General features: G+C 43.3%; 2 protein-coding genes across 4 annotated transcripts in view; one reads left to right on the top strand and one right to left on the bottom strand.

The window, feature by feature from the left end:
• LOC107224410 (sushi, von Willebrand factor type A, EGF and pentraxin domain-containing protein 1) overlaps window positions 1–22248 on the top strand; it is a 36195-nt gene extending 13947 nt beyond the window's left edge. Inside the window, exons 3-37 of one of the 2 annotated variants that reach the window (XM_015664447.2) lie at window positions 89–122; window positions 5136–5217; window positions 7391–7557; window positions 8100–8240; window positions 8327–8556; window positions 8646–8999; window positions 9080–9454; window positions 9535–9703; window positions 9789–10151; window positions 10237–10419; window positions 10506–10682; window positions 10752–10954; window positions 11040–11663; window positions 11742–11865; window positions 11953–13275; window positions 13350–13802; window positions 13885–14102; window positions 14199–14451; window positions 14535–15376; window positions 15463–16346; window positions 16425–16672; window positions 16756–16887; window positions 16977–17142; window positions 17223–17474; window positions 17563–18104; window positions 18196–18408; window positions 18498–18653; window positions 18739–18862; window positions 19141–19203; window positions 19831–20021; window positions 20101–20738; window positions 20847–21196; window positions 21302–21504; window positions 21603–21719; window positions 21879–22248. In XM_015664447.2, the coding sequence (XP_015519933.2) occupies window positions 89–122; window positions 5136–5217; window positions 7391–7557; window positions 8100–8240; window positions 8327–8556; window positions 8646–8999; window positions 9080–9454; window positions 9535–9703; window positions 9789–10151; window positions 10237–10419; window positions 10506–10682; window positions 10752–10954; window positions 11040–11663; window positions 11742–11865; window positions 11953–13275; window positions 13350–13802; window positions 13885–14102; window positions 14199–14451; window positions 14535–15376; window positions 15463–16346; window positions 16425–16672; window positions 16756–16887; window positions 16977–17142; window positions 17223–17474; window positions 17563–18104; window positions 18196–18408; window positions 18498–18653; window positions 18739–18862; window positions 19141–19203; window positions 19831–20021; window positions 20101–20738; window positions 20847–21196; window positions 21302–21504; window positions 21603–21719; window positions 21879–21910 (10626 nt within the window). In that variant the 3' untranslated portion in view covers window positions 21911–22248. The remainder of the gene's footprint in view (window positions 1–88; window positions 123–5135; window positions 5218–7390; window positions 7558–8099; window positions 8241–8326; window positions 8557–8645; window positions 9000–9079; window positions 9455–9534; window positions 9704–9788; window positions 10152–10236; window positions 10420–10505; window positions 10683–10751; window positions 10955–11039; window positions 11664–11741; window positions 11866–11952; window positions 13276–13349; window positions 13803–13884; window positions 14103–14198; window positions 14452–14534; window positions 15377–15462; window positions 16347–16424; window positions 16673–16755; window positions 16888–16976; window positions 17143–17222; window positions 17475–17562; window positions 18105–18195; window positions 18409–18497; window positions 18654–18738; window positions 18863–19140; window positions 19204–19830; window positions 20022–20100; window positions 20739–20846; window positions 21197–21301; window positions 21505–21602; window positions 21720–21878) is intronic. The other variant, XM_046739219.1, reaches the window with a different exon arrangement.
• Window positions 791–25888, bottom strand: LOC107224412 (ER degradation-enhancing alpha-mannosidase-like protein 2). 2 transcript variants are annotated; one of them, XM_046739223.1, is made up of 3 exons: window positions 24955–25888; window positions 23232–24634; window positions 791–841 (listed from the first exon to the last, which is right to left on the bottom strand). In XM_046739223.1, the coding sequence occupies exons 1-2, from the start codon at window positions 25632–25634 to the stop codon at window positions 23275–23277; spliced, it is 2040 nt and encodes a 679-aa protein (XP_046595179.1). In that variant the 5' UTR covers window positions 25635–25888; the 3' UTR covers window positions 791–841; window positions 23232–23274. The 2 variants fall into 2 exon arrangements, with proteins under 2 accessions (XP_046595179.1, XP_015519937.2); XM_015664451.2 differs by lacking the exon at window positions 791–841 and having other exon boundaries at window positions 22862–24634.
• Window positions 25889–26333: the final 445 nt, after the last annotated feature.

The following is a 26333-nucleotide window of genomic DNA, read 5'->3' as shown; positions in this document are numbered from 1 at the left end:
TTTTCCTCCTTTATTCGTCGATTATAATTTCCCTGCATTTCTGGCGTGAAACTCGATAATAACTAAATATCTTCGTTTTTGATTTCAGGCTTCGGCGTCGAACATATTCACGTGTCCAAATGGTACGTATAAAAAAACGGTCCGATCTCCAAGGGCATAGTGAAAAAAGAAAATTATCATAAAATGGGAAAACTATTATATGTATAGCGTAGATAAAAACGGGAAGGTTATACACAAGGGTCACGGAAGAATTTACCTGCAGGAAATTGCAGGGGGATAAAGGGGTTAGATGATAAAAAGCTGAAGATGAGAAGGGAAACAAGGGATACAATGGGGGATTTTGTTCGTCGGTTCAACCGAGCAGACGGCGCCAAAGTGGCGGTAGTACAAGGTCGCAAACCGGATAAGAGAAGATCCACAAGGCGTGTAGCAGCATCCCGACTCTTTTTTCCTACCGCAGGTTCCTTCGATCGACTCCGAAGAAGGAGAACTCGTAAAAGTCGCGAATACGCGTTTGCCAAGCCCTAAATTACGCGGGTTAAAATATATGATGTTAAAATTTAGATGACCTTCGCATTGGCCTGAAGGGTGACCCTTAAACAACCTTCAAGGATCCTGTGTCCCGTTCTTTGCATTTTAGATCGACAATTAGAGTGACGAGAATATCGCCGTCTGACAGAATTATTTATACTCGCAATAATCTGCACGGAGAAAATGTGGTATTTCCTTTTTCTTTTTTTTATCGCGTTTCTAGTTACATACAAATTTATATTATCGTGTTATAAGTTCGTATATATATATATATATATATATATATATATATATATATATATATATATATGTATGTATATATATATTTATGCAATAAGGTGAAATGAAAATGAAAGAGGAACTAGACTAAGAAATATACGAATAGCAAATTTTACGACTGCTATAAATGAGGTTCTGCGCAATGTAGATCGTATTTTGAGGAGAAATCTTCAACCGCGGTTTGGAATTTTCAACGTTTATTGATGCCATGTTAAATGAAACCGCTAATTGTCATTATGTACGTATAATTTATAACGGTTATTCAATTAGTTTTTCACGATAAGTGAATCGCAATTACACGCATCGCATCATTCCTTGCGCCGTTATATGTATAGGTGTCGGATATATGTATAATACATATAGTATATATATATATATGTATATATAAGGCACAAATGTGTAAAGTGGGACAGTGGCGCTGAATGTTCATGGGTTGTAAGTTATTCGGTAACGGGATCGAAGTGAAGCAACGCGGGTTTTATACCCAGGATTCCGTCTCACGACACGCCCTCTTCTTCTTCTTCTTCTTCTTCTTCTTCTTCTTCTTCTTCTTCTTCTTCTTCTTCTTCTTCTTCTTCTTCTTCTACTTCTTCTTTTTCGCCCTACTTGCAGATTTTATACATATCCAGTTACTTATTTCTCGTCTACGCTTGACGCGCGTTCGGTTATCGCGGTTTATATACAAGGTAATTATTCCTGAGTGCATCCGCGACGCAGTTATACCTATATTAAACTGATTCGATTTTTTTTTTTTCTTTCGTTGCACCTTTAAATGACGATCCGTGAGGATTATCATTTGGATATCCAATTATTACAATTACAAAACTACCGACCTTAATGTAATCTCAATGTTTTGAGGTTTTTAAGATTTTCATATTAATACATATGTAAATTACGGTAGTTTTTGATTCCATTTTCTTTTTTTTTCTTCCTTTTCTTACGCACCCTTAAAAATGTTAGTTCTTAGCCTCGAAAGAAGCCTCGTTTAACCGGAACTCGGTAGCAAAATAGCTCGGTGGCGATGGGGACGTAAAAATGGGATTGACAATGATTAAATCTTTATTGTGTATGTAAAACACATCAGATTTTTAAAAATGAAAAATCATGCATTCTGTACCATGTCAAACGATTATTCTTAATTATATTCTGAACCCTACCGGGTCTCGTGATTAATTGGAATAATTTAACGATGCGTTCAAGATCCGTCGGACAACTTGTATAAACTTTTCCATAATTTTCGAAATCACACATGTTTTTTTGTGCGCATATGAAATCAACAGACAGTATAATGTCCGGAAATCATAAGCGCGCGTCACCAGCAATCGATTCAAACTATTTATCAATATGTATAGTATTCTCTTAGTAGGTATATGCATAAACTATACATCGTAAAACGTGAATCATACGGATCGATAAATTTAACCTTTGGCAACGATGTATCCTGGTCGAGAACCCGCATAGATATGCATGTATACAATATTTATCATAAATGTAAATTGGCATGCGAAAAAGAATTGCCAGAATCACTCCTGCAACGCGAAACTTCAAGGTCAAAATAGACGCTACAACTACGGAATGTAAAAGATTTAAAAAAAAAAAAAAAAAAAACACGTAATAAAATAAGAAATTACAGCGTCAATAAAAATACTTGGAAATATTCGTACAGACTTCTTCTTCTCGGGACTGCGAAGAATTGCAATTTGACGACACAAGGACGCAAATGCATTTTTTTTTAATTGCCATCGTTTTTTTTCTTTGCTCTCTCTTGACGGTTGTATTTTTTTCCCCTCAGATCATAGTTCTCGCTGCAATTTAGCAATCGCTTCGATATTACTGACAATCACTCGGTTGCGTCATCGGTGCAATTCGATCATCCGCATCATCAGCGTTTCTCAAGATGCGATGACAAATTACTTGGCTCGTTTTATTTTGCTATTGGATAATAGCCGGTCTGCGAATACTCGCAAACTATGAAAACATGGTCGTTGAGAAATACTAAGGAAGACGTGCGCCGCGAGAAGAAGACACTTTTAAAACCGGGAGGACGAGACTGCATTCCACAACGATGAACACGCGCTCAGTTTACCGAACGAACGGTCCGAACCAACTATCGCAGAATTTTGTCTCGATTCGCGTGGTCGAAAATACTCAGCATTATTATTGTTGTTGTTGTTGTTGTTGTTATTATTATAATAATTATTATTATTATCGTTGTTGTTGTCATTATTATTATCATCATCATCATCAATCCGACAGTCGAATAGTGAAAGATTGCAAAGAGGAAAGAAAGGAAAGAGAACAAGAAACGCGCGTAATTCATTCTTTGCGGACGAATGAATGTAATATACAGTTAACTATGATTTGTCATTATTACTGTGGCCGGTGACACGTAAGCGTGAAAATATATATTCAAATAAACTCAACTCGCGAATCGATGCGTAACGTTATTCCTATAATCGAGGTGACGGATTAACCACCAGAAGTGAAAGTCGTACCTACATCATCTCCTATTCCAGCGGCACTTCGAGCTGCTTCCTCGACCTTTTCGACGATTAGGTAATTGTGAAAATCTATGCTCAACTGTGAAAAGGCACATCATCGCGTCTGTGATAACCTAGGGAATGATTTTCACACGTTCCAGTCGTTCAATTGCAGGTTCATCGACACCGATGACAGTCGATCGGCAATTTCGTTGAATAACTGACAATTAATTTACAATCGATTAACAATCGGTTCATGCCAAATCGGAGGCTGTATAATCCCGTACGACATTTCCGCTGGATCGGTCCTTTCCCAACGTTCCAAGTCTACGTACCGGTTGTCGTGTAGCAAATGCGGGCTGGTTATTTCCGGAGAACATCGGAGGAATGAAATGGCTCGATAGTGGCGCCACCATAACTGTACCGTTAATCCAACCACGTCACGCGATCGTTGCCGATTCTTGGATAAAAGGACTTTTGAAATTGTCACCGGGATAACAAAAGTACGAGAATCTCTGAATCCGTATGATGAAAGAAGATTGATTTTTTCGTCTTTTTTTTTTTATCAATAAACTGCTGAAAAATAATTCCTTTCCGCAACTTCAAACATCGTTTCTAATCCGTATCGGTGAAAATCGGCATTTAAATCGACTCGCTGTGCGCGGAACGTACGCGTTCAAAAAAAAATAAAAAAAAAAACAAAAAAAAACCCTCGGCATCGAATCTTCTCGCTTACCTACCTGAATATAACAATTACGGCGTGGGACAGGTTGAAGGCACGGTTCAATAACGCCGGAGTCGAGGTATAAGGTATGTGTCTCAATGGGGCGCGCAGCATACCTTCGTTGCCGGGGTCCCTGACACGGATAATTTTCTCAGAAGCCTCCTGCACATCTCTGATCTCCTTCGTTCACTCTTTATATGTACACGCGCCTCTGACTTTCGGTCGCCACGGCACACTGTCACCGCATTTCCCCGGACGAAATACGAACAAGAAATTCGTTCCTGCAGCTCCGGCGACTCGCTCTGCGGCAAGTATAACTTTGAAAAAAGAATCGAGGTCGTCCGCCTGCTCGTAACCACTATTTTAAATCCGATTTGGGGAGGAAAATGATATTATAGGTACTCGTTTCTGTGGATTCGAAGATGAGGGCGCCGTCTGGCGGCGAAAACGCGCAAGTAACCGCGTCGTATTTAGAGATAAAAGTTGTTTTTCGTCCCGATTTTTACTCCGAATCAACTCAACGCAACGAAACAAAGCTCTGACAAGATGCACAGAGTTTTACGTGCATCGATATTCGCGTGAATCGGTGAAAACCGCGAACCGGTTAACCTGTAAATCGGTGCCATATTGGACGGTGTTGATCGCAACAACGACGATAAAGTATTTCGACGCTAAATTTGGACGGATAACATATTTCATCGGGATTTACAGTTATCCACGTCCATCGACGATTATATTTCAAGCCTATATTTGCCCTGTCACCAATCGCAACCGGTACGCGTACCTACACCGATAGAAAAGGCCTACGTGATCCTTGTGTTTAATTATTTCCTTGACCGTGATATCGTTAAAAGTCTCCTCAGCGTCACTTCGACTCCGCGTTGGAATTGTAGTCTATTGAATTTGTTCAGGGTGTGACCGAGCCTCGCGCTATAAGGCCGCTCGTTATATATCCGCCGCTCAACGACTGGGCAGGGGGCTTCTCTCTCTAAATTTTGTCCGTCGCAGAACCGTCCGGAGTTTTTAGAACATCCAAAGCCCCGCGGTGGGTCTTATAACGAGAGCCGAGAGCGGAGTTGCCTTCGTACCTGCGCCTAAATCCTTTGTACTTTCCTTTTCAGGATGGGAGCTGAGGGGTATTCACTGCTACAAATTCTTCAACATCAGGCATTCTTGGGAAAAATCAGCCGAGCTATGCAGGAGGTAAGATTTACGGAAAAGGTTTCAGTCCCTGACGCTATAAGGGTGCTGCTCACATATACTAAGATAAATTTTCCGTCATTTCTATTGGGCCTAAAGACCACCTTCAGCGGTGGGTCTCCTTTTTATCTACCGATCGCCCCAGGCCGCAGGTTATAACCCATCTGAAAGGAGCCATTCGCAAAATGACAAGGCACCTTCTCTTCATTATTTTATTTTTGTTTTCATATTTTATTAACACGAATAGACATTTTTGAAATCCGTACAAGTTCTCACGATATTTCGCAATTGACAATGGAAAGAAATAAAGCGAATGAGTTTGTCTTCTGCGATTGGATTAATTATTTGCGAATGTTTCACGGTAAGGATGTTCATTTCTGCACATACGCAGCACGCTTCTATTTCCCAATTCATTGCCGAGGAGGCAATCGCATGGCGGATGTAACGTAATCTTGACAATCGTGATTGCAGTATGCTGGAATTATATAGGTGAACATGTACTTGGACTATACGGTTCTTGCCAGACAAGAATACGTTGACCTCGATAGTGCCGATCGAGTCTCGTCAGCGTTTCTTTTATAATCGGCTCAACTGCGGTTAAAAAAGTGGGATTCTATTCTGCTCAGATTGCAGGCTGAATCGCGTTTTCCATACATCTGTGTACATTTTTAGGCATTTCTATGTACGACTTTGTTTAGTCGAGAACACGTGCAAACGAATTTTCTGTATTAGCAATATTTACAACGATTTGGACATTTTTCTTCTACTTCTTTTCACAATTCCGCAACGAATTTCAAGACTACGTTTCGTCGCATGAATACCGTACGTGTGTAATCGCTGTAAACGCATGCTTGTACGAATTGTGTTAAGTAGATACGCATGTGACTCGAAAGAAACGAAACTCGTAGCGAAGACGAGGCAAGGAGGTCATTCCTCCCAGAAAACAGGCATGTCGACGACGTCCAGGCGTCCATCTACAATCCCTTCTTTTCTGATATCTTCCACATGCTACATACATACACACACACGGGCAAACGAGTTACATGAGTTGTATATATTCATACATACATCGCGTTTATTACAATCTGTACGAATATCTAATATATGTATATGTATGAACGCGTGTGACAACTTAAAGAAGATTTTTTTCCCCGTCATGCTCAGATAAAATACCGTAGATTGTATATATTTACTGCAGAAAAAAAGGAAGACGAGAAAAAACGAACAGATGATGTAAAAAATTCAGTATTCCACGGAATTTTCGGTTGTTTTGGACCTGGTTCAGGACCGGTTTCTGGTTTATTTCTTTCTACTTGTTTTTCTCGTTATAATGTTAAAATGTTATACGAAAAAATTATGATCGTTCGACAATTTCACGTGCGTATTTCATTTTTTCAAGTCCAAGTCCAAAGTTTCAGGTCCATCAAAGCCTGTATCTAGATTGAAAACAAAAAAAAAAAATTTCTCGCATAGTTTTACTCTTGCCAAAACATGGTGACTTAGAAAAATTTACTTCTTCAGTAGTGGCGAGAAAAAAAATTCTCCTCAACCGAATACTAATGCGTGAGATGGAGAATATTAATTTGCGCAAACTAGACGAATGTTTGCCAGAATTTCTGTTAGGTTAAAAATGCAAGAACGTAGTCTTGGTAGGTGATGAGATTCGAATTGAGGTAGTAAATAAGAGGAAAGAATTTTTTTACTTTAACCTTTTATCAAAACAAGGCATATGGACTGCCGGTATTAAACCGTTAGAAATAATTTCCCAGCTATATAGAGTTGTGCTAGGCATGATCATGGTAACGCTTCATTTAACATCCAAGGCACAGCGTTCTGCACGACGGGGATTTTCGTGTTGGGAATAGTACAACACAGTACGTAACACGTAGGGGGCTCGTTATAGCGTAAAACAAAAAGCAACATAAGAAAAAAAAAACATGCAGATGTATTAAAAATGATCCATTATCCGATTAAAGTAATTTAGACATTAAACTGTCTCAGTTCGAAGACGAGGCGTGCTGCAAGACTAATAGGAAAAAACGTCTTGTAATCACGGAAGTGGTTTGAGCTTGCAGGTACGCACGCGATCGCGTTTTACCCTGATTGGATGGATAAACAAGGGATTAAAAAAGTAGAATAAAAATCGCCACTCCTTCTGATCCCTCGATATTCGCAGGTACGGCAGCGAAATGATGGTCGTCGAGTCCTATGCGGAGAACAACATGACCGCTGGTATGGTCGGTCGCAATTTGAACAACTTCTGGCTCGGTCTCGCCTCTCTCGACGATCTCAGAACCAACACCCTGGAATCGGCCGCTGGAATGCTCGTCTCTCAATATGCTGGTCCGTACAACGTTCTATCCATCTTATATACTTATGTCTACTCGGGCAAGCCCACCCACTCGCAATTATGCTGCGATATAATCTAAGGGGGCGTTGCTTACACGGAACAGTCACTGGGGAGGCAATCAGACTTACAACATGTACCGGAGAGCATAATGCTGCATGGATTGAATGCTGGAGAGCCAGCACACGGACATTTTTCAGCTTCGACTACTTCAATATCATTGCTGTAAAACTTTGACCGAAGCTGATAACTAGAAATTATCCTCGAAGTTACGCAGTTCTTTATTACGTGGACCATTTATCCAAATTCATGCTTATCAAAATCTCATGAATCGTCTTAGTTAAAAATTTGCAACTTCAAGGTCGAATTCGTAGCCAGCAATTGGAAAACAATTAACAACGTATCGTGAAAATCGATAGGACAAGATTTCCAAACAATTATTTCAAGGCACCAAGATTTTCTCACCCTTGTTCACATTTCACTCACATCGTCACTGAGCCCAATTTTCAGAAAATCATACCTTTCAAACTGTGTTCAGGTTTCTGGGCTCTAAAGCAGCCAAATCCGCAGTCCGGGGAATGCGTTGACGTTTCGATCTCCGACGAGCAGCAATCCTGGGCGTTGACCACGTGCGAGTCCTTGTTGCCATTTATGTGCCGAGCTCGAGCTTGTCCTGCAGGTAATTGAGCCAGAGAAAACCAGTGCCACAGGATTCTCTATTCAATTGTGTCACTCGGTGCACCCTGAAACATAAAATTATTTCAGGGTCTTTCCACTGCTCGAATGGAAAGTGCATAAACTCGGCTTTCAAGTGCGACAAACAAGACGACTGCGGTGATCTGTCCGATGAACTTGACTGCCCGGCAAATTGTCAGTTCTACATGGCCAGCAGCGGAGACGTCGTCGAGAGTCCGAATTACCCGCAGAAATACGCGCCACTCAGCAACTGCAAATGGACTCTGGAAGGACCTCAAGGTCACAACATTCTTCTGCAGGTAAAAAATTAGCTGCATAAAAGGATGTCTGAATTTTTCCGGTTCATGTTCATCGACTGAGAAGTTCTTGACGCTTGATCTATTTTCAGTTCCAAGAGTTTGAGACCGAGAAGAGTTTCGACATCGTTCAAATTTTAGTCGGTGGAAGAACCGAAGACAAGTCTGTAAACCTAGCAACCTTGTCTGGAAAGGAAGACCTAAGCAGCAAGCTGTTTGTATCGGCATCGAATTTTATGATCATCAAGTTCAGCACTGACGGATCAGTAGAAAGAAAAGGATTCCGCGCGTCATGGAAAACCGAGCCTCAAACATGCGGCGGTACTCTGAGGGCCACTCCTCAAGGACAACAACTCACTTCACCGGGCTACCCCCAAAACTACCCTGGAGGATTAGAGTGTCTCTACATCATTCAGGCCCAGCCTGGAAGGATCATATCTTTGGAGGTACGCATTGTATACGCTGAAAATAAGATTTCCGTTAAAATTCCTGCATTTAACGACTTCTGTCTATTTAATACAATAAGATCGAGGACTTGGACTTGGAAATGAATCGGGATTACATGCTGATCAGAGACGGAGACTCGCCCAAGAGTCGATCAGTGGCAAGGCTGTCAGGTGACATTGACAACAACCCACGCGTAATTATGTCAACGGGAAATCAGCTTTACCTTTACTTCAAAACCAGTCTTGGAGACTCCAAACGTGGTTTTAACATTCGGTACACCCAGGGCTGCAAAGCGACAATAGTAGCAAGGAATGGCACCGTCGAATCGCCGTCTTACGGTCTCAGCAATTACCCCAACAATCAGGAGTGCCTTTACAAAGTGAGGAACGTAGACGGTCGACCACTGTCGTTAAAGTTTGACAGCTTCGATATCCACAAGACGGACGTGGTCCAGGTAATATTTTAAAAGAAAATTTCGAGTTCCAAGATTCAGCAAGGATGAGTCACGTTGTTTTTTTTTTTTATCTTGCCTAGGTTTACGATGGGTCGAACACAAATGGCCTGCGACTTCACTCGGGAAACGGTTTCACTTCGAGCACCAGACCAAGGATCACACTGACCGCTGAAAGTGGAGAGATGCTGATTAGATTCGTTTCCGACGCTCTGCATAGCGGTCTCGGATGGCAGGCTACTTTCTCCGCAGGTTTGTGCCCCACACCATTCGATTTGCAAAGAACCCGGCAGGATGGATTCTTCTTTCAACGCTCACATGACGTTCTTCGTTCCAGACTGCCCGCCACTTCAGCCAGGCGAAGGAGCACTGGCGTCGAATCGAGACACAGCCTTCGAAACGGTAGTGACATTCTCGTGCCCGTTGGGTCAGGAATTTGCAACTGGAAAGTCGAAAATTTCCACCGAATGTCTGCCAGGCGGCAATTGGTCTATAACGTATATTCCAAAATGCCAGGAGGTCTACTGCGGACCCGTTCCTCAGATCGACAATGGATTTTCCATCGGTTCGACTAACGTTACGTACAGAGGACTCGCCACTTACCAATGCTACGCCGGCTTCGCATTCCCTACTGGCAGACCTGTGGAGAAGATTTCATGTCTGGCTGATGGTCGATGGGAAAACAAACCCTCTTGCTTGGGTGATTAATAATTTTCATTCCTCTGCCGAATAAAATCGATTTTGTGTTACTTATGAACAATTTTCTCATTCTTTGACTTACTCAGCTTCTCAATGCGCTCCGCTGCCGGAAGCTCCTCATGCGAATATGACGATATTGAACGGAGGCGGGCGCAGTTACGGTACAATTGTGAGATTCGAGTGCGAACCAGGTTATATTAGAACCGGACATCCTGTAATCCTCTGCATGAGTAACGGCACCTGGTCTGACGATGTTCCAATATGTTCCCGTAAGTGATGACAATGATTGTTCAATGTACTCTTCGTCAAGTTGCCAATTTCTTCATACATCAAGGTTCTCGACTTTTGTTTCTAGGTGCACAGTGCCCAATATTACCCGTTGTCAACAATGGCTTCATTGTTGACATGTCGAAGGAATATTTCTTCACTGACGAAGCTCGTGTTCAGTGTAACAGAGGATACAAGCTGACCGGTAACAACATAATCGACTGCGGTCCCAACCAGAAGTTCAACAACGTTCCAACTTGTGAAGGTGAGTAGCCTGCGGTTACACAAAAAATTATGGAATTAATACATGACCACCTTACTTCTGATCAATTAGACATCAACGAGTGTGCTTCGAGTCAGTGCGATCTGGCCTCTACCGAGTGTGTCAATACTCCCGGAGCATTTAGCTGCAAGTGTAAGAGTGGTTTTGCGGCAACAATGGATTGCCGACCGGTTGGCGATCTGGGATTAATAAACGGCGGTATTCCTGACGATTCTATAACGGTTTCAAGCTCGGAGAACGGATACTCAAAGAACGTGAGACACTTTGCCTCAAGTCAATACCGCATTCCACATTTCTTGTCACGACAACCAAGCACTATTCCCATTATTTTCAATACAGGGTGTCCGTTTGAACAACGGAGGCGGTTGGTGCGGGAACAGCGTCGAGCCTGGAGCGAACTGGGTAATGATAGACATGAAGGCACCGACGATAATTCGCGGCTTCCGGACTCAGAGCGTGGTCAGAACTGACGGAAACATTGCATTTACGTCCGCGGTGAGAATTCAGTACACCGATGATCTGACGGACACCTTCAAGGACTACACGAATCCGGACGGAACAGCCGTTGAGTTTAGAATTCTGGAGCCGACTTTATCGGTTCTGAATTTGCCGGTTCCAATCGAAGCGAAGTACATCAGGTTCCGCATACAGAGCTACGTAGGCGCTCCGTGTGTGAAACTGGAAGTTATGGGCTGCACTCGGCTCGAATGTAGTGACATCAACGAGTGTGCAGTCGACAACGGTGGGTGCGATCAGAAGTGCATAAACACACCAGGTGGTTTCTCGTGCGGTTGTAACACTGGCTTTGAGCTGTACAAAGCGAATGGAACCGCTGGTTTTTACGTTGAAAAATCTGAAGATGGTCTGCGTGACGGTGACATTTATCAAAAGAATAAAACTTGCGTTCCTGTTATGTGCGCGCCACTGCCTCCCCCAGAGAATGGAAAAATCTTGTCCACCAAGGTAAGATGATTGACAGTGATGATGTAAAACAGGACAATACCCGAGAGTAGCTGGCTCAAACCACATTCTCTTTTACAGTCACAATATCACTTCGAAGATGTCATCAGATTCCAATGCAACTTTGGATATGTTCTGTCAGGTTCGACTGCAGTGGTTTGTACCTCGACTGGTATGTGGAATGGTACTACACCTGAATGTCAATGTGAGTATTAAATGAATTCCATAACTATTAATCTTGGTTAATTAAATTCAGACAATCTCAACTTATATTTTTCTTGCAACTCCACAGATGCGAAGTGTGTATCTCTGCCGGATGATAAGAACGAAGGTCTTACGGTGATTCGTTCGAACGAAGCGAGCGTGTTGGTACCTTTCAAAGAGAACGTTACTTTGACTTGCAGTAACAACGGTCGCTTATTGAGAAACACAGCAACTTCTGGCTTCCGTCAATGCGTCTATGACCCCAAGCCAGGTTTACCAGACTACTGGCTTTCCGGTCTTCAGCCGGCATGTCCTCGTGTTGATTGTGGTAGACCTCAGCCGACACCTGGTGCCGAGTACGGAAAATACTTGGATACTAAATACCAATCATCATTTTTCTTCGGATGCCAAAATACATTCAAGCTAGCTGGTCAGACCAACCGAAACGACAACGTGGTACGTTGTCAAGCTAACGGCGTCTGGGATTTTGGCAACCTGCGTTGTGAGGGTCCAGTTTGCGAAGACCCTGGAAGACCCAGCGACGGTATACAGATATCTCGCAGCTATGAGCAAGGTTCTGAAGTTCAATTCGGCTGCAACAGACCAGGATATATCCTGATAAACCCACGACCTATAGCTTGCGTAAGAGAGCCGGAATGCAAGGTGGTAAAGCCTCTGGGTTTGGCGTCTGGCCGCATACCTGACTCCGCGATAAATGCAACTTCAGAGAGGCCAAATTACGAGGCGAAAAACGTGAGGCTTAATTCGGTGACAGGATGGTGTGGCAAGGAGCAACCATTTACCTACGTCAGCGTTGATCTCGGCCAAATATACAGAGTCAAGGCCATCCTCGTGAAGGGTGTCGTTACTAATGATATAGTCGGAAGACCAACGGAAATTCGTTTCTTCTACAAGCAGGCGGAAAGCGAGAACTACGTTGTGTATTTCCCGAATTTCAATCTGACTATGCGCGATCCAGGAAATTATGGAGAACTGGCCATGATCACACTGCCCAAGTACGTTCAGGCGCGTTTTGTCATCCTCGGAATAGTCAGTTATATGGACAACGCATGTCTCAAATTTGAACTGATGGGCTGTGAGGAACCCGCCGTCGAACCACTCCTTGGATATGACTATGGATATTCTCCGTGCGTCGATAACGAGCCCCCAGTGTTCCAGAACTGCCCTCAGCAGCCTATAATGGTCCAAAAGGGATCCGACGGTGGTTTATTACCGGTAAACTTCACGGAGCCAACGGCAGTCGACAACAGCGGTAGCATTGCTCGCCTTGAAGTAAAGCCACAGAATTTTAAAACACCAATTCAAGTTTTCAACGACATGGTAGTCAAATACGTAGCATTTGATTACGACGGCAACGTAGCAATCTGTGAAGTAAACATTACGGTACCTGGTAAGTGTAGCATTGGCTCTGATTGCGATAGTAGATTCGTACAGAAATTCTCATCGCACGATTGATCATTTCAGATGTAACGCCACCCAAGCTGAGTTGTCCACAGAGTTACGTGATTGAGCTTGTCGAGAGGCAAGAAAGCTACACCGTAAACTTCAACGAAACTCGTAGGCGTATCAATTCTTCGGACGCTTCTGGACCAGTGAAAATAACTTTTGTGCCGGATCGTGCCATCATACCAATTGGCGGTTTTGAGAATGTCACTGTCTTCGCTACAGACTCTTCTGGAAATAGAGCTTCTTGCCATTTCCAAGTTTCGGTACAAGCCACACCATGCGTTGATTGGGAATTGAAACCACCAGCCAACGGTGCACTCAATTGTCTACCTGGCGACAAAGGACTTCAATGTATCGCCACTTGCAAACAAGGTTTCAGGTTTACTGACGGTGAACCCGCGAAGACTTACAGCTGTGATGCGAAAACTCGCTGGTCACCTTCTTCCCTCGTTCCCGATTGCGTCTCAGAAAGTGAGTTGATAAATATTTCTACATTTTCAAGTCACATACGAGATCAAACGTCGAATTTTATCGTCAACTTCACTTTTTATAGACACACAGCAGGCCGATTATCACGTCGTTGCTTCAATCACGTACCGCGCCAATGGGGCTGTCACCAGAACATGCCTTCCACAGTATCAGGACCTAATGGCTCAGTATTACGTTAATTTAAACACCCTTTTGACGCAGAGATGTTCCGCGGTTAATGTCAACATGAATGTGACGTTCATTAAATCCATGCCAACTCTTATCGAAGAAAACGTTCTGAAGGTACAGACTTGATCCAAAATTGATGTAGTATTTAGCACTAAATCAGTGGCGGTTAATTGACATGACGAGAGAATTAATTTTCACAACAATTTCCAGATGGACTTCATAGTGGCAATCGTTCCCGCAGTTCGTCAACCCCGATTGTACGACTTTTGCGGTTCAACCCTGAACCTGATCTTTGATTTATCAGTACCTTACGCGAGCGAAGTGATAGGTCCGCTATTGAACGTGTCATCCATAGGAAACCAGTGTCCACCATTAAGGGCGCTAAAATCTTCAGTAAGCAGAGGATTCACATGCAGTGTTGGCGAAGTGTTGAACATGGACACAAATGACGTACCTCGCTGCCGTAAGTGCGATGTCAGATAGTATCTTCTACATACAAACATGATCAAACTATTTACTTTATTTACTATTTTCATGATTTTTTAGTCCACTGTCCAGCCGGTACGTTTGCCGGGGAGAAGCAAAAGCAGTGTACATATTGCTCCAAGGGTTACTACCAGAACAGCGACCGCCAGGGTTCCTGTCTGCGTTGTCCATTCGGCACATACACTAAGGAAGAAGGGTCCAAGAGTATTGATGATTGCATCCCGGTTTGTGGGTACGGAACATATTCCCCGACGGGTCTGGTGCCGTGTCTTGAATGTCCGCGAAACAGCTACACTGGTGAACCCCCGATCGGAGGATACAAGGACTGTCAGCCCTGTCCAGCAAGCAGCTTCACGTACCAGCCGGCAGCGACAGGCATAGATAGATGCCGTCCAAAATGCTCACCAGGAATGTATTCAGACACTGGATTGGCGCCATGCGCTCAGTGCCCGAAGGACTTTTACCAGCCACAACACGGGGCCACAACATGTCTCGAATGCCCGACCAACATGTACACGGAGAGAAGTGGCGCCCTGGGTCGCGAGGAGTGTAAGCCGGCTCAGTGCACCCCAACTGCTTGCCAGCATGGAGGACTTTGCGTACCGATGGGTCACGGTATCCAATGTTTCTGTCCGGCTGGATTCTCAGGTCGCCGTTGTGAGATCGACATAAACGAGTGCGCTTCTGAACCGTGCTACAATGGCGCCAGCTGCATCGATCTTCCTCAGGGCTATAGGTGCCAGTGCGCTAACGGATACTCGGGTATAAATTGTCAGGAGGAAAAGTCCGACTGTCGTAATGACACCTGTCCCGAGAGAGCAATGTGCAAGGACGAGCCTGGCATAAATAACTACACCTGCCTGTGTCGGTCTGGTTACACCGGCGTCGATTGCGATATTACGGTAAATAAAACTTCTCGCACTAACGAGCGCAGGATCTTATGATTTGTATTTTGGTAGCAGTAGCTTAAATTTTTCTACCTTTACAGATAAATCCTTGCACGGCTAATGGAAATCCCTGCAACAACGGGGCAACTTGTGTGGCTCTTCAGCAGGGCAGATTCAAGTGCGACTGTCTGCCTGGATGGGAAGGACAAAGTTGTGAAATAAATACCAACGACTGCGCCGAGAAGCCTTGTCTCCTTGGAGCAAACTGCACCGACCTGGTTGCCGACTTTATGTGCGACTGCCCGCCAGGATTCACGGGTAAACGTTGCCACGAGAAGATAGATTTGTGCTCGGGAAATCCCTGCCTGAACGGTATCTGCGTAGACAAGTTATTCAGACACGAGTGCATCTGTCATCCAGGATGGACTGGTCCGGCCTGCGAAACAAACATAAATGAATGCGCTAGTAAACCGTGTCGTAACAACGGTCAGTGCATCGATAACATAGATGGTTATACCTGCACTTGCGAGCCTGGCTACACAGGTAAACAGTGCCAGCACACGATCGACGATTGCGCATCTGAACCTTGTCAGAACGGTGCAACTTGCGTTGATCAGTTAGATGGATTTGTATGCAAATGCAGGCCAGGTTTTGTTGGCCTGCAATGCGAAGCAGAGATCGACGAGTGTCTCAGCGACCCTTGCAACCCAGTTGGTACCGATCGTTGCGTTGATCTGGACAACAAATTTATTTGTCAATGTCGCGAGGGTTTCACTGGAGCCACCTGCGAAGTCAATATCGATGATTGTGCGTCTTATCCGTGCTTGAACGGCGCCTCGTGCAGGGACGATGTAGGTGGTTACAAGTGCAGCTGCCTCGACGGATGGGCCGGTGCCAACTGCGAGTTTGACATTGGCACTTGCCAGAATCATCCCTGTCAAAACGATGCCAACTGTATAGATTTATTCCAAGACTATTTCTGCGTGTAAGTAGAAAACATTGTAGACAAAATGGGCTTGTTTCGTCTCTTGCGTCTTACCCTGCGTCATTTTCTTCGCAACAGATGCCCGTCCGGAACAGATGGAAAGCAATGTGAGACAGCACCCGAGCGCTGCATCGGTAATCCCTGTATGCATAATGGTCGTTGCCAGGACTTTGGGTCTGGACTAAATTGCTCATGCCCCGAGGACTACACCGGTATCGGGTGCCAGTATGAATACGATGCCTGCCAAGCTGGCGCATGTCAGAATGGCGCTACCTGTATAGACATTGGCCCGAGTTTCACCTGTATTTGTCCTCCGGGATACACAGGTACAGTTCTCACCCTGGCATGTTGAAAAATTAGAGTACGATGTTGAGAGGAATTTTCACCACCATATCACATCATTTTTCAGGTAAAAATTGCGCCGAGGATATAGTCGATTGCAAAGAGAACTCCTGCCCGCCGTCAGCAACATGCATCGACTTGACTGGAAAATTCTATTGCCAGTGTCCGTTTAACCTGACCGGTGATGATTGTAGAAAAAGTAACCACCCATTTTTATGATTACAAAGCGAGTGATTTTCGCCGTTCTAAAACAGAACAATGAAATTTATTTTGTGAAATATTTTACAGCTATACAGGTTGACTACGACCTTTACTTCACGGACCCAACCAGGAGCAGCGCCTCGCAAGTCATACCATTCTTTACGGGGGCCAAGAAGAGCATAACCATCGCAATGTGGGTGCAATTTACGCAGAAGGATGAAGCTGGTATTTTCTTTACATTATACAGTGTCAGGTAAATTGATTTCAACCACTTACCTAAAAGACTCGCAACTGGTGGGACTCAGATCATCACTGTCTTAATTTCTACTTCAGCTCTCCACACGTTCCAATGAATCGTCGACCAATGGTCCAGGCGCACAGTAACGGTGTCCAGGTGTCACTGTTCCCAGATCTCCAGGATGTATACCTTTCATTCAAAGAGTACGCAACGATAAATGACGGACAGTGGCATCACGTTGCGATTGTATGGAACGGCGATAACGGTGGTGAACTTATCTTGATCACAGAAGGATTGATCGCAAGTAAAACAGAAGGCTATGCAAGCGGCAGAGTTCTTCCACCTTAGTAAGTAGTGAACAATACTAGTGGTATTCACCTTGAAACACATGCAGTCCATTAATTTTTGTACTTGAACAATTGTTCTCCCCTGCAGCGGTTGGACGGTGCTTGGAAAACCCTTGACCGAGAACACCAAAGGTTACACGGAATCCGGCTTCCAGGGTCACTTGACCAAGGTGCAGGTCTGGGGCCGCGCTCTTCACGTTACGAACGAAATCCAGAAACAGGTACGCGATTGTCGCACAGAGCCCGTTCTGTACCAGGATCTAATCCTGACGTGGGCTGGATACGACGAGATCGTCGGCGGCGTAGAAAGGGTGGTTCCGTCTCACTGCGGACAGAGAGTGTGTCCGAACGGATACAGCGGTAACAAATGCAAGCAGCTTGAGGTGGACAAGGTTCCTCCAAAGGTTGAACATTGCCCTGGTGACCTGTGGGTTATCGCCAAGAACGGATCGGCGATAGTCACATGGGATGAGCCGCACTTCAGCGACAATGTTGGAGTTACAAAGATCCAGGAGAAGAGTGGTCACAGATCAGGTCAAACCCTCCTCTGGGGAACCTATGAGATTAGTTACATTGCTTACGACCAGGCAGCAAACTCCGCCACGTGTAATTTCAAGGTCTACGTTTTGTGTGAGTGTTACAAGACATCGTTTGCGAATATTTTTCATCCAGTGTGAGGTAACAAGTATACTTAACCAAATTATTGCTCTGTGATTTCCAGCTGAATTTTGCCCAGAGTTAGATGACCCTGTAGGCGGAAGCCAACAGTGCAAAGATTGGGGATCTGGTGGTCAGTTCAAGGTATGCGAAATATTCTGTAACGCTGGCCTTAGGTTCTCGCAGGAAGTTCCTTCCTTCTATACTTGCGGAGCCGAAGGATTTTGGCGACCAACGAATAACCCAACACTGCCGCTGATCTATCCAGCGTGTACAAGTGAGTAAAATTTGATCATTTACTGTTGATATTACTATTTTGCTTGCGCACTAAACGCGTTAATAACTTATTTTTTATCTCTGCATTAGGTGCCACTCCGGCTCAACGAGTATTCAGGATAAAGATGAACTTCCCTACCTCTGTTCTATGCAACGAAGCTGGTCAAGGTGTTCTCAAGCAGAAGGTCCGGAACGCCGTAAACTCCTTGAACAGGGATTGGAACTTCTGTTCTTACGCTTTCGAAGGTATTGATATTGCCCCGTTTATCTGTAATAATAAGATATTGCGATTAGTATTACACAATTACATAAAAATATGAACATTTTTCAGGAACTCGAGAGTGCAAGAATTTGAGCATCGATGTTCAATGCGATCACCGAGTACGCAGCACCAGGGATGCGAACGATGACGATGGCGGCACTTACATCATTTCAGCTGCCGTACCTGCTGAAACGTGAGTATTCAGAAATTTATAACGATTATAAAGACAAATTTAAATATCTCTGCAATACCTTACAGTTGATTATGTCACATTTTGATTGAAACTTTCTCTAATTATTTATTTTAATAATTACCTTGTTACTTGTACTCTTGGACATTCGTAACCTTTTTGTCTATCGCTATAGCTATATTCTTCACGCAAAATATCGTAGTCTTCTACAGTGGTTTTAAACCTATACTGTATTGTAATGAAAAAACAAGCATGACCAAATTACTCATTTTATAATGTAGAACGAGACAAGCGCGCCAAGGAAGCGATACATACGAAGTGGAGATTTCGTTCCCAGCAATAAAGTAAGAATTTCTCGCAAATCTCAGCACAGCCACCAAACATTCAACTTCATGCATTACATCGATAACAATAATATTATTTTACAATTGAACACTCTTAATGCCAATAATAATTTCTAATATCCGCCAATTTTTAATACCCACAGTCATTCGTCATATTCGATTAAAATTTCGGCAATGGGTAGCATATTATATATATATAGCGTTAAAATGCATGTTTTACGTTAACTTTCAGGTACCGGTGGGATGCATGAGCAGCAACTAATTATTACTAGAATAATACATTGATATGTTATTTAACTCCTGACCCTACAACTGACTTTACTTAATTGATGTCTGCAATAGCAATCGATACAATATACAGATGCGATACCATATGCCATTTATTCGCGGATGAAATTTTAATTTCAGTATTAGAATTTTAGAACCATGTTATAGAACAGAGTATGTTATGCATCTGTATATTATTTGATATAATCCAAATATTTAGAAAATGCATTTCCGCGTTTTCACGGACGATGCCATCACTGTAAATACTTGTAAATATATTGCAACAACAAACCGCTGAGATGTTCAGTAATGCATTGATCGCAAAAAAAAAATTGTCCAACACCTTTTGAACCATTCCAGCGATCCAGTGCAAAACACGAATTCGAACGAACGAGCGAACGTCCAAAATCTCCTGGAAAAATTGATATTGGAGGAAGATCAGTTCGATGTTCACGACATCCTTCCGAACACTGTGCCTGATCCAGCATCTTTGATACTTGAATCCGACTACGCCTGTCCGATCGGACAAGTAGTAATGGCACCTGACTGTGGTGAGTACCTGCTCGATCTTCCGTTCCCCTTTCCCAGGATAGATAATAAAAAGATAACACGTACTTTGGGCTTTTCCAGTACCATGTGCTGTTGGAACCTTCTACGACGAGACGACGAAGTCCTGCAAGCACTGTCCAATCGGAACGTACCAGAGTGAAGCAGGCCTACTGCGGTGCAGTTCATGCCCAGTGATCGCTGGAAGATCCAGTGTGACGATTGGACCCGGCGCTCGAAGTGCGGCCGACTGCAAGGAGCGATGTCCAGCCGGAAAGTACTACGACGATGGCGATGGTCTCTGTCGCAACTGCGGTCACGGGTTCTTCCAACCGAACGAGGGAAGCTTCTCCTGCCAGCTCTGCGGACTTGGCAAGACAACGCGAACCGCCGTTGCCGTGTCCAGAGAAGAGTGCCGCGACGAGTGCGGATCCGGTCAGCAGTTGGCCGTCGAAGGAAAGTGCGAACCATGTCCTCGGGGAACCTACAGAATGCAGGGAGTCCAAGCTGCCTGCCAGGCTTGCCCCCTCGGAAGGACGACTCCCAGCATGGGATCGGCGACCATCGAGGAGTGCTCGCTGCCGGTCTGCATCCCCGGAACGTATCTGAACGGAACCCTGAACGAGTGCATTCAGTGCAAGAAGGCCACTTACCAGTCGGAGACGCAGCAGACTTCCTGCATCCCCTGCCCACCAAATACCAGCACCAAGGGTCCGGGTGCTGTAAGTAGTACTATATGTTAAGAGATGATGATGCGATGATGGGATAGTTTTTGGGTATGTGTATATCAAGTTAACAAATTGATTGATTACGTTATGTCTACTTTTTAGACGAGCAAGGACGAGTGTACCAACCCTTGCGAAATAAACGGCGAAGAGATGCACTGCGATGCGAATGCCTACTGTCTCCTGATGTCGGAAACCAGCGACTTCAAGTGCGAGTGCAAGCCTGGGTACAACGGTACCGGTGAAGAGTGTACCGATGTCTGTAAGGGATACTGCGACAACGAGGGAACCTGCGTCAAGGACAGCAGAGGCCAGCCATCGTGCAGATGTATCGGAAGCTTCACTGGTAAACATTGCACGGAGAAGTCGGAATTCTTCTACATCGCCGGAGGAATCGCCGGTGGAGTTATACTGATCATCATCGTCGTACTCCTAGTATGGATGATCTGCGTAAGGTGAGAGACTAGAGTGAAATCAATCGACATGGGAATTGTATTATACCGGTTGGTGGAATTCAACATACCTCAAAATTATCTTTTCGGTAATGTTTCTCCTTGCAGGTCGTCACGCAAGAAGGAACCAAAGAAGATGCTGACGCCTGCAACGGACCAGAATGGTTCTCAAGTGAACTTCTACTACGGTGCACCGACTCCGTACGCCGAATCAATCGCTCCTTCTCATCACAGCACTTATGCTCATTATTACGACGATGAAGAAGATGGCTGGGAGATGCCGAATTTCTACAACGAAACTTACATGAAGGGTATGACGATTGACTTATTGGTGATATATGTTCATGATAGATCAACATGAAATCAACTTACCCCGCCCCCCCTTTTTTTTTGGACGTCAAATTTTCAGAGAGTCTGCACAACGGCGGTAAAATGAACAGTCTTGCAAGATCCAACGCAAGTATATATGGTACCAAGGATGATTTATACGACAGACTGAAAAGACATGCCTACCCGGGAAAGAAAGGTACATAATAATATGGTTTAAACAAGTTGATGTTAAAATTTAAGTATACAGCAAGAATCTAAAATTCAAATGTTGAGCAATGCAGGTATATGATTTATGAATTATATTCATATACGTGCAATAAGAAACTGTTCTACTAATATGGAGTTTCTCTTACAGACAAAAGCGACAGTGACAGTGAAGGCCAGTGACTTTGAACGTTAAATGTTATGTAAGTTTTTTTTTTTTTTTTAAATTATAAGTTGTGTAAAAACAATTATGACGCAACTAGGTGAAAAACATGCTCAACAACGAACAATTATTGTAAAAGTATATCCGTTCAACATCATGTAGATTCTTTTACATATATTATACGTACATTTTCATTAGGACGATAAATTGTATTTATTTTTTACGAGGATCATTGTATTCGCTAGAAGTTTATCAAATTTTTCGCTTCTTTTATATTGTATATTTTTTCTTTGCCCTCTATTTTATATAAAAAAAAAACATTCATTTATCGCGACAATGAATAGCATCATGCATTGTATAGGCTTCAAGAAATAATATGGAAGCATAAGATGAAAAGATATGTTTAAATTCGGATAAATGAGATACCTCATATTTTCGTTTTACAAATTTGATCAGTAAACTATGAGTGAATACAATTCAAGTCCCGGAGTAATGATTGCACGCGACAATCATTACTTTGGCACGTCTTTTTAATTTCTATTGGTATTTTCATTATCATTTTTTTTTTAATTTATTTTTTTTTTCTTCTCTTGGCGAATACGTATCTATTATAATAATAGATATGTTTGTAATAGATTAGGCCATTGATTTTCTTTCTTCTATCTTTTACCAATTTGATAAATTCATAACGGGAAAACTAGGAAAGTAGAAATCTTGGAATTTCAAGATTGAATAAACCGAGAACTGAACATATCCATTACGCGAAGGGTTTTTTTTTCATTTAAAACTCATGTACATCAGAAACATGGTTACCGAAATTTGTAGCTTCATGTTTGCACAAACCGCATATTTTTTATCTATATATTTTTTATGTAAATATGAGGTCTGGACGAAAAAAATCATACTATATACTAAATACCATATTATTAACATGAACAAAAACTACACTTATAGATGTAATTTTTGTATTCAAAGAATACGAGTTATTGTGGCAATACACGTTTTTTTTTTCAATTTTTTTTTCCTCAATCTTACCGACGGCTAATTTTAATATTACGTGCGAATGCGAGAGATATGTGTACAATATTAATACGTAAGTGGATTTATATTTTGTTATTATAAAATATGCATTTGTTTGTACAATACTTATATTATATGTATGTGTGACTTTAAACATATATAAACATATTATGTATGTATATAATATATATACACATATTATATATATATACACACATAAATATAAGAATTTAAACATCTACACGCCTATTTCTTTCGTTGAAAACCATGAAAAATTTGATATTCCTACCCCGCTATTATTTTTAAATAGCTATCGACAATATATATATATTACAGTACGCGAATATTCGTATTACATACCGAATCAAAAGAATTCACCGATAATCGATATACGTTGGAGAAACGGTTGAGACTGGCACGACAATAGTTGGTAGTCAAATCGCATAGAGTCATTGATAGGATACATATTACTGTTTCTAATATTCTCCAACATTTCATCCGGCTCGACTTTGTTTCTCTTTGAGAATTTCGGCTTATCGTAAGAAGTTTGCGTATTGTTTTCCTCTTCCGCCATCGATGGATACTCTCCATTTACGCCGGCGGGTGCTTCGAAAATGTCTATCGCATCGCTGTCGTCAGCTCTGTATATGGTGTTTGGCGGAGCGACGACTTCGATTTTGGGCAATTCAGATCTGGATATATTTTGGCTATAATTTTTTGCCTCGGGTAAGGCCTCGTTGTCCGCTTCCTCAGCTTCGATTTCTTCAGTCTTTATCGAAGGCGGCTCTTCCGGGTCAAGTTTGATCTGCGAGAGCTTGATCACTTCGACGGGATCGTTTTCGGCATCCCCCGATCCTTTCTCGGGCTCTATTCTCCCCTCGTTATTGGCCACGACGAACTTCTTCAGCATCGATTTCTTGCTAGGAAAAATACCCTCGATCTTTTTGCAGCAGTGAAGAGATCCGGGATCGATCGGATGCGCCTCCGTGTTGAAGACGTAGCCACCGGCGTCAATTACGCATTGACCAGATTTGGTCTTGATGACGGTACCTCGTTGTCCGTCATTGTGGATGAAATTATCAGGGTCGAAAAGCAGGTAAAGATACTTTGTCGTCTCGGCAAGAAAGAACGACTCCATTCTGTCCGCCTTTCTGTGATCCCTGACATCGTTTATGGTGGCGTATCCGCAGCTCGTTTTAGCGCTGTGCTGTAAACTCCTGAGAATATCCACCCCGACCTCGATTAAGTACGGATCTTTCGTCGCCCTGTAGAGATACATGACGGACTCGATCAGCTCCGGCCTCAGAGGATAACCCTCGCGATTTGCCCCAGCGTCGGCCTGCGGTATGTTGTAAAACTCTGGCGTGAATCCAAACTGCTTCCACACCTGATGGTAGTTGTGGAGAGATTTCATGGCACTGCTTATGTCGCCAAAGAAGCTCAAAACGCCGGGCCAGTAGGCCTCTAGGGACTGAAAAACAGGCAGAGTGACCTGGCCCTTTGACATTGAGACCCATAAATGCCAGTCCTCCTTTTTCATGTACTTCTCAATCGCCGCTTTGTGGTCGTTGAACATTGCGACGAGTAACGGATCCTGAAGGAGCAGCGCGCCTTTCGCCAAATACTCAAAGTATGAGTCGATTCCAGCCCCAATTCCCGAGTCCTGAGCCGTCCAATGCCCCGTCAACACGTCGATGTGGTTTCCGAGGAGCCCGATCTTTGATCTGCAAAGAAAAGAGAGTTTTCCTTGAAATAATCTTGAAACGATTTAAACTATAGCATTTGGGATGCGGTGAGAGACTTATGGGTTTACACGTATATTGGACTGAAATTCATTTTTCCGTTGCTTAACTTCTTCGCACAACGTCTCAACGTTTCGATTAAAAATGACGAATGTATGTTATCAACGTTGCTGATTACGAAAAAGTTCTGTTGTATACAAGCGTGATCAGTAATTCGGTCGATAATTCATAAAACCAGTATTACCCCCGTACTTGTTAAACTGTTTAAAAAAAAATAACCCATGAATTAAAAAAATACAGACCTGTAATGATGCAGGGCCTTCATAGCGTTGAGGGCGACCTCCTCGTAGAGAGGATTCCCAGTCAGTCTCGATAGCGTTCCAAACTCAAGGATGAAGGTGCCGATACCGGCGGTGCAGGTGATGCTAGTTTCTCCGTCGGGAACACCGTGCTTCAGGTTTACAGTGCCATATGGCATTCCAGTCGGGGTATCAAAGGCAGGAATAATACGCTTCGCCACGTCTTCGGCAAGACGAAGCAGCGGACCCTTGCACGGCCATTCGTCGTCGAGGTCGAGTCCAGCCTTGTGAGAGAGAAGATGAGCGCTGAGAAGACCGCCGACGACCCTGATGTTCGTCTCGAATACGGAGACGTTTATGTTCTCCTCGAAGTCCGAGCGAGAGCTCAAAATATCTACGACCCTCTTGAACTCCGTGTAGTTTCCCATAACGACCAGCGTGTCGAGCGCGTCTATCAGCGTCAGTGAGTAGCTGCCCCACGTGTCGAATCCGTCGCAGCTAAGCGAGCGAAGCTCGTCGTAAGGATAAGCGTACGTCAAGTAGCTCGAGTACGCATGATTAAACATGGTTCGCACCTCCTCGCGGAGTGTCAGAAGGTCCGCTCGGGCATAGTTCCTCACTGCTTGACCCGTCCCAATGATAAATAAAGGGATGATCAGCAGCTGCGATGCGATGCGATGCATTTTCCATATGTTTCTAACCTCACAGTTTCCTCTTGTTGAAGGTTAGTTTTCAATCTTTTTCACCGTCTTAAATCGGTAATAACGAAACAGTTTTCTGGGTGAAAGACGGAGCGTACTTCTCTTATCGCGCATTGTTTAGACCGCACACAGAGATGGATTTTTTCCCGGTTATTATCGCATTTTCGGTACGATCAGCTGCACTCTGACAGTCGCCTCACTGACAGACACCGCAGCACAGTTTTGATCTAGCAGACGGAAATAGCAGACGACATTTCGCCAGGCGGACAGAAACTTGGCGATTAGTTCTAGTTCTTGCCGATAAGTGACAGCACTAATCGGGCATTTAAAATTCGCCCGAAAACGCGTTGGCAATTTTCGAATTTCTGCCACGCTGTTATTCGCGTTTTTCACGTGACATGGGGACGAGATTTAAGATTTCGGAAACTTTGTACCTGTTGAATGCACTAAACGAGCTGTATAAGGTAAATTTCAAGCAAAATATCATTTAAAATCGATCCGCGAGATAAAGATGCGCTTGAAAACAGACTACCTTACATTCGCATTTGTATATTTGTAGGTTTTTCGAAATGAGCGCGGTGCGTAATTCAATTTATTGCAAAGAATTCACTCTCTCCTAAAAGTGAATTCTTTTTAAAACATTCTTAAAAAAAAACTTCGTAAAAATTTGATCACAAATTA

This window comes from Neodiprion lecontei, chromosome 4, assembly GCF_021901455.1.
Source record: "Neodiprion lecontei isolate iyNeoLeco1 chromosome 4, iyNeoLeco1.1, whole genome shotgun sequence".
NCBI lineage: Eukaryota > Metazoa > Arthropoda > Insecta > Hymenoptera > Diprionidae > Neodiprion > Neodiprion lecontei.
The sequence above is the reverse complement of the archived record's forward strand: the minus strand, read 5'-3'. Positions and strand labels throughout refer to the sequence as shown.